General features: G+C 48.8%; 1 protein-coding gene across 3 annotated transcripts in view; it reads left to right on the forward strand.

Moving 5' to 3' along the window:
• The window catches only part of LOC108545020 (uncharacterized), a 22,520-nt gene that overhangs the window by 13,494 nt on the left and 990 nt on the right, over positions 1-8,036 (forward strand). The window contains exon 3 of one of the 3 annotated variants that reach the window (XR_001890007.1): positions 2,466-2,926. The exons of 1 other annotated variant lie outside the window; for it this stretch is intronic. Coding sequence is in view for 1 of the 2 variants with exons in the window: in XM_017896427.1 (XP_017751916.1) it covers positions 4,246-4,392 (147 nt within the window). In the remaining variant the exon portion in view is untranslated. Of the gene's footprint in view, positions 1-2,465; positions 2,927-4,245; positions 4,813-8,036 lie in introns of those variants that run through there. One more of the 3 variants, XM_017896427.1, reaches the window with a different exon arrangement.

Genomic DNA, 8,036 nt, shown 5'->3' on the forward strand with positions numbered 1-8,036 from the left:
AAAAAACTAGCCGGGCGAGGTGGCGGGCACCTGTAGTCCCAGCTACTCGGGAGGCTGAGACAGGAGAATGGCGTAAACCCGGGACGCGGAGCTTGCAGTGAGCTAAGATCCGGCCACTGCACTCCAGCCTGAGCGACAGAGCGAGACTCCGTCTCAAAAAAAAAAAAAAAAAAAAAAAAAAAAGAAGTGGTATCACAGGATGATCTGACAAGAAAAGGGAATGAAGAATCCAGTAAGAGGTAACATTTGGGTAAATCTAAGTAAACATTGATGGTTTAAAGCAACGATAACAATTCCTATGTGTCTTGAAAAGAAAAATAATAGCCAGGCACAGCGGCTCACACCTATAATCCCAGTACTTTGGAAGGCTGAAGCAGGAGGACTGCTTGAGCCCGGGAGGTCGAGGCTGCAGTGAGCCAAGATCATGCCACTGCACTCCAGCCTGGGTGACAGTGAGACTCTGTCTAAAACATCAGGAAAAAAAGGAAAAATAAAGAATATTAAAATACATAATAATAAAATTTAACTTGGGACTGGAGTAAATAGTTAAATACTTCTCTGGTCCTTGTATTGTTCAGGAAGAGGGTAAAAATATTGATTTAACTCGGCTTTGATAATTTAAGTGTGAGTGTCATAATTAACAGGATGCCTTAGACTGGATTCTTTCAGAAGGAGTAGCTGAGACCAGGATTCACATGCAAGCAGTTTGTTTGAAGCTGCAGGAAATAAGGTGGGTGGGTGAGAAAGTGAGGCAGGGGAAGGAAGAAGTGCCACCCTCCCAGCTGCCTGGTCTCTTATCCTGTGGCCTATGTAGTAAGATTGTACTTAGAACTTAGCTATTAGATCCAGAGGATAAAAACAGTTTTTGAGGCTACACGTGGTAGCTCATGCCTGTAATCCCAACACATTGGGAGGCCAAGGCAGGTGGATCACTTGAGCCCAGGAGTTGGAGACCAGCCTGGAAAACATGGTGAAACCTTGTCTCTACAAAAAAATAAAAAATTAGCCAGGCATGGTGGTGGGTGCCTGTGGTCCTAGCTACTCGGGAGGCTGAGGTGAGAGGTTTGCTTGAGCTGAGGAGGCAGAGGTTGCAGTGAGCCAAGATCACATCACTGCACTCCAGCCTGGGTGAGAGTGAGACCCTATCTCAAAAAATAAAAAAAGACCGTGTTTGTTAATCAAATTAGGTAATTATGCTGGGAGTTCCAGGATGACAAGTTTGTGGGTGTAAGAGGCCTGGGAAATCTGTTCAGGGTCTCCAGCAACCTGTCAGGGACTGTCCCTGTCAGGCAGAGCCCTGTCATCACCAGCTTTAGTGCATCTTTGGGAGGAATTGGGGAAATCTGAGAAGCTCTCACCAAACATCAAACATTCTCCAGCTTGATAGCTCCTGGCATACTTTGCTGGGCCTGTTCCCTTTGCACTCATCACAGTAAATGGAAAACTCTCCAAAATTTGTATGTCAGAGAGAGATTTGTCGAAGCTGCAGTGCTGTCCTCCTTGGGGCTATGACCCTGCTGCAGTGCAAAGACTTTCACGAAAGTGTATAATCCTGTTGTTTGTTCAGTTATTATAGTGTCTTTGGGCATGTACGTTATATGAAGGAGTCTAGTAAGACATTCAGATTTCAGAGATTTAAAAAATTTCCTGGCAAGGTGTGGTGGCTCACGCCTGTAATCCCAGCACTCTGGGAGGCCAAAGCAGGCGGATCACTTGAGTTCAGGAGTTCGAGATCAGTCTGGCCAAGATGGTGAAACCCCATGCCTCTGCTAAAATACAAAAATGAGTTGGGTGTGGTGGTATGCACCTGTAGTCCCAGCTACTTGGAAGGCTGAAGTGGCGAGAATGGCTTAAGCCTGGGAGGCAGAGGTTGCAGTGAGCTATGATTGTACCACTGCACTCTAGCCTGCACGACGGAGCAAAATCGTGTCTCAAAAAAAAAAAAATCCTGATAGTAGCAATCTATTTAAAAACTTCAACTCTGATGCATATTATAATCATATTCTGCACTGGTAGAAATCTGTTTTCTGAAAGGTATAATTATGTGTGAGATTTCTTTCTTAAACCAGAAGAAGAATTTTTTTTTTTGAGACGGAGTCTCGCTCTGTCGCACAGGCTGGAGTGCAGTGGCGTGATCTCGGCTCACTGAAAGCTCTGCCTCTTGGGTTCACGCCATTCTCCTGCCTCAGCCTCCCAAGTAGCTGGGACTACAGGCGTCCGCCACCATGCCCAGCTAATTATTTGTATTTTTAGTAGAGATGGGGTTTCACCGTGTTAGCCATTGTGGTCTTGATCTCCTGACTTCGTGATCCTTCTGCCTCGGCCTCCCAAAGTGCTGGGATTACAGGTGTTAGCCACAGCGCCTGGCCAACTGTCACTTTCTTTAAGGCATAACAGTGTTGTAAATGCCATGATTTTGAATGTGCTGTACCATCAGGTGAGAATTACCATTTTCTTTAACATAGGTTGTGCTTGTTTGCTGATGGAAATGATCCAGAAGAGAAGGACAAGCTGATGATTGAGAGGGTTGATCTCAGGCAAGAAACTTGAGTGGATGATGAGGAAAGTGTGAGGTTCAGTGGACTGGAGGTTTGCGGTGGTTTCATGACACATGGATGGGAGATTTGTAGTGGTTTTATGACACAGCTCCCAAGTTCTTTGACACTCTTCCCATGGAGGGTTAGGGTCTGTGACCCCCCTCTTGAAACTGGGTAGGCTTGCAACTGCTTTGACCAATAGGCACAGCAGCAGTGATGCTGTAGTACTCCTAAGGTTAGACCAGAAAAGGCCATGCCTTCCCAGGATCCTCACTGTGATGGGAACCAGCCATCATGTAAGAAACTCTACCCTTGGCTGGGTGCGGTGACTCATGCCTGTAGCCTGAGCACTTTGGGAGACCAAGGTGGGCAGATCACTTGAGGTCAGGAGTTCAGGACCAGTCTGGCCAACATGGTGAAAACCCGCCTCTACTAAAAATACAAAAAAAATGAGCTGGCATGCTGGCAGGCACCTATAATCCCAGCCTCTCGGGAGGCTGAGGTAGGAGAATCACTTGAACCAGGGAGTTGGAGGTTGCAGTGAGCCAAGATCATGCCACTGTACTCCACCCTGGGTGACAGAGTGAGACACTTGTCTCCAAAAAAAAAAAAAAAAAGAAAAGAAAAGAAACTACCCTGAGACCACCATGCAGGAGAGCCCAGTGGATATGCTGGTGACAGCCACAGCAGAGCTCCCAGCTCACACTCAGCATCCACTGCCAACCTTCTAAATGAACCATCTCAGACCTTGAGCCAGGCTCACCTCCAGCTGCAACCAAACCTTAAAAGAGACCCACGCAACAACTTCTCATTGGAGTCCTTCCTGAATTTCTACCCCTAACACAAACAACTGTAAATAACAACTTAATTGTTTTAATTCACTAAATTTGAGGATAATTTGTTAGTAATAGTAATTGAAGCACATTTCTTATGGAGTTAAAAAAAGAAAAAAGGCCAGATGCAGTGGCTCACACCTGTAATCCCAGCACTTTTGTAGGCTGAGGTGAGTGTATCACTTGAGCTCGGGAGTTTGAGAGCAGGCTGAGCAATATGATGAAACCCTGTCTCTACAAAAAATACAAACATTAGCCAGGTGTGGTGGCATACACCTCTAGTCCCAACTACTCTGAGGACTAAAGTGGGAGAATTGCTTGAATCCAGGAGGCAGAGGTTGCAGTGAGCTGAGATTGCACTACTACATTCCTGCATGGGTGACACAGCAAGACCCTGTCTCAAAAAAAAAAAAAAAAAAAGTGAATGTTGTAGTAATGATGCAAGAAAGAGACCAAGAAAAGTAGGAGGTAGTGATCAGAGACCTGGATGCATAAAAATCCAGATTCAGGAAATGGTGGCATTAGGACTTCACCATGCTGAAGGTAGAACTCTTAATTTTCATCTTTATTAAATATGTCTGTCTGTAGTTTTAACCATTGGCATATTTATTTTGTGTTTGTGATTTCTGTGAAATATGAGTACAATAAAGACTGATAGTTTGCATTTGTTTTCTAATCTCTCAGAAAGTTGTCAGAAAATGTTCTCTGACTTTTTAGAATTGCTGTGGTCAGGATTGTGGAAACTGTTGCAATTCCAACTCTCCCTTCTAAGTCCAATCAATTTTGTGCTTTGTACTGTCTGTGCCATTCATGCACCATAGAGGAAGGAAAATGTTAAAATGGTCACGACACAACATCTTGATTTGTCATTGAAGGAGAAGGAGTCTGGAAGGACGCTGACAACGGATGGTGGTCAGGAAGGAAAACCCATGGTCCACAGGCCAGAGGAGGAGAGAACTTCAAGGAGGGATATTCAGCTTCCTGTGGACCCCCATTTGTTCATCCATACGATGATGCTCTGAGGAGCACAGGAGGAAGGTGTAAATTGGATAAAATGTGCATGATGTAAGGAGCATAAACTGCCTCAGGAAAGAGATGCTGCCTTTTCACTAATGTATCCCTGAGATGCACAGAGCAGCCCTGGGGGGACTGCGAGGCCATGGCCCCAGTGTGAGGAGCAGGGGAAAGGTGAGCCTCAAATGATCACCAACAAACACCAGGGCCTGTGTCTGGGGCTTACACACAGCGTGTGGTCCCCACAGCACCACTGCTCAGAGGAAGAATCCAAGATCTGGAGGGATTGTGTCATTTGCCCATGTTCAACAAGTTGGTGGCAAAATGAAGAGTGGCTCGCCTCTGTCAGACTTTAAGGCCAACGATCTTCCACCTGTGCTCTGGGGACAAGACTGAGGTCCACAGATAAAACTGGGGGTAGCATCCCCTATCTCATGGTCTTTATGCTCATGGGACCTGGGAGTGACCCTCCGATAAGAGAGAGGGCAGGAAGGGGAGAGGCTTGAGGAAGGTTATGGGGATTAGGATCTAAGATGAAATTTGAGACTGTAAGACTTCGGGTGGGATGCTGTGGCTCGCACCTGTAATCTCAGCATTCTGGGAGGCCATTGCTTGGGCTTGGGCCCAGGAGTGTAAGACCAGCCTAGGTAACATAGTGAGACCCTGTTTTTACAAAACAACACCAGCAACGACAAAAAACCAGCCAGGTATGGTAGTGTGTGCCTGTGGTCCTAGCTACTCAAGAAGGCTGAGGCAGGGGAATTCCTTGAGCCCAGGAGTGTGAGGCTACAGTGAGCTAAGGACACACCACTGCACTCCAGCCTGGGTGACAGAGTGAGACCCTGTCTCAAAAGAAAAAGATTTTAAGATTGCTGCAACTCCAGATGAAGGTAGATCCCGGAGGCACTTTGTGGGAGAGGTCACTACAGTTGAGTATCAAAGACTGTTGACAGATCAGAAGTCAAGGACTGACTGACCAGGGTATTGGATGGGTCATTTATGTGGGTGTCCAGATTCACCAGTTTGGTGAAAAGACTCGTCATCAAAAGGAAATCTGGAAAGTTAGGGTCAAACTATGAAATCTGGGAAGAGATTTGAATTTTTATGGGAAAGGCAGGGAGTAGCTAATAGGCCCAGACTCCTTGAACCTCAGAAATGGGGGTGTTTTTAGTGCTTCTAAAATGGAAAAGACTGTTATGGCAAAGACCTGATGCCCCAGACTGGGTTAGAGACCATAAGCTCTCATTCATTCATTCATTCACATGTCTGCTAAGCACCTACTGCGTGCTGGGCACCATGCTTGGAGCCTAGGGCTTCACAGAGAGATGACAGCCTCTCTTCTCTCCAGCCAACCGAAGTCAAGAAGGCAAGCATAAACTAGTAAATGGCTTTTTTTTTTTTTTTTTTCTTGAGATGGGGACTTTGCCCCCCAGGCTGGAGTGCAGTGATGTGATCTCAGCTCACTGCAACCTTCGCCTCCTGGGCTCGGCCAGGTTTTTGTATTTTTGGTAGAGACATGTTTCCAGCCTGGTTTCAAACTCCTGAGCTCCAGTGACCCACCCACCTTGGCCTCCCAAAGTGCTGGGATTACAGATGTGAGCCACTGTGCCCAGCCAAGTAAATGCCATTCTTAGAAAAATACTGTAATTGGCATAAAATATAAATCGTAATGGGGCACCAAGGAGTGCAGGCTCAATCAGGCCCTGGCCACAGGCCTCTCTCTGAGCTGGAATGGCAATACCTCCCTTCCCGACTTGCATGAGCTCCTTCTGCCATGTACTTTCTGATGTTTGTCACTCAAGTGCCTCATCTTTTCCTAAGGAATAATTTCCAGGCCAGGCGTGGTGGCTCACACCTGTAATCCCAGCACTTTGGGAGGCCAAGGAGGGTGGATCACCTGAAGTCAGGAGTTTGGGACCAGCCTGGCCAACATGGTGAAAACCCATCTCTACTGAAAACACAAAATTAGGCGGATGTGGTGGTGATTGCCTGTAATCCCAGCTACTCGGGAGGCTGAGGCATGAGAATCGCTTGAACCTGGGAGGCAGAGTTTACAGTGAGTTGAGATCATGCCACTGCACTCCAGCCTGGGCGACAGAGCAAGTTCTGTCTCAAAAANTGGATCACCTGAAGTCAGGAGTTTGGGACCAGCCTGGCCAACATGGTGAAAACCCATCTCTACTGAAAACACAAAATTAGGCGGATGTGGTGGTGATTGCCTGTAATCCCAGCTACTCGGGAGGCTGAGGCATGAGAATCGCTTGAACCTGGGAGGCAGAGTTTACAGTGAGTTGAGATCATGCCACTGCACTCCAGCCTGGGCGACAGAGCAAGTTCTGTCTCAAAAAAAAAAAAAAAAAAAAAAGAATTTTCCACAGAACTAAGACATAAATCTTAGGGCACATAACTTTTATCAAAGGGGAAAAGGGATTGCACTCTTGTTGAAACTCCAGCCTCCTTCTTTAGCCAATATTTAGCCAGGTGCTGTGGTTCACACCTGTAATCCCAGCACTTTGGGAGGCTGAGGCCAGAGGATAGCTGAGCCCAGGAGCTCAAGACCAACCTGGGCAATACAGAGAGCCGGTCTCGGTCTCTCTCTCTCTCATTTATTTATTTATTTGAGTCAAAGTCTTGCTCTTGTCACCAGGCTGGAGTGCAGTGGCGCAATCTTGTCTCACTGCAACCTCCGCCTCCCAGGTTCAAATGATTCTCCTGCCTAAGCCTCCCAAGTCGCTGGGACTACAGGCACGCACCACCATGCCTGGCTAATTCTTTTGTATTTTTAGTAGAGATGGGGTTTCCACATGTTGGCCAGGATGGTCTGGATCTCTTGACGTCGTGATCCACCCGCCTCGGCCTCCCAAAGTGGTGGGATTACAGGCATGAGCCACCGCGCCCGGTCACCGGTCTCTATTTTAGAAAGAAAAAAAGTGTTCTGCCGTCTCCCTAGTTCTGCGCCCTCGACCCTGATCTCCCGCCTCCTCCCACAGCCACCCTCTTGAGCTCAGCTTCAACCATGGCCCTCCCCACAGGGCTCCATCCCAAGCCAGGGCGGGTAAGCTCCCTACACAGGGCCCAGCAACACGGTGCCCAAGAAAAAGTGTTTCCAATGGGACGCACATCGCCTCTGTGGGTGCTGACTTCTCCCGTGCCTGTCGGTACCTCTGTCCGGCTGTGCAGTCCCTACTGAGTGCTCAAAGTCCACTTTTAACCCCGGCCAGCATCCTCTGAGTACCGTGTACTCGATGCTGAATCCAGCCCTGCTGGGCGACCCTTGTGCAGACGTCCCTGTGCAGCCCGGTCAGCACCCCGTGGGGACAGCTCCGATCAGCACCCGACCGCGGACAGCGCCTCCCGCCTCGCCCGCCACCCAGCTCAGGGCCGCACCCGGGTTAGGGTTCCTGGGGGGATCCCTGGGGGCGGCGGCGCAGCTCCTGGGGCCGCCCCGGCCTCTCCCCAGAGGGAACAGCCCACGGTGCATCCGAGGCCCGCGGACCCCGGCGCTGCCTCTCCGGCCTCCCGCCCCGCGCGGGTCCTCCAGGGCGGGGCCCGACGCCCGCCCGCCCCTCCCCGTGAAAAATCCTCCTCGCACGCCCGGTCCTTCCCCAGCCAGCGCCCGGCAGTGAAGCCGCCGCCTCTCCTCAACCAGCGT

This window comes from Rhinopithecus bieti, unplaced genomic scaffold (assembly GCF_001698545.2).
Source record: "Rhinopithecus bieti isolate Rb0 unplaced genomic scaffold, ASM169854v2 scaffold_28822, whole genome shotgun sequence".
Lineage (NCBI taxonomy): Eukaryota > Metazoa > Chordata > Mammalia > Primates > Cercopithecidae > Rhinopithecus > Rhinopithecus bieti.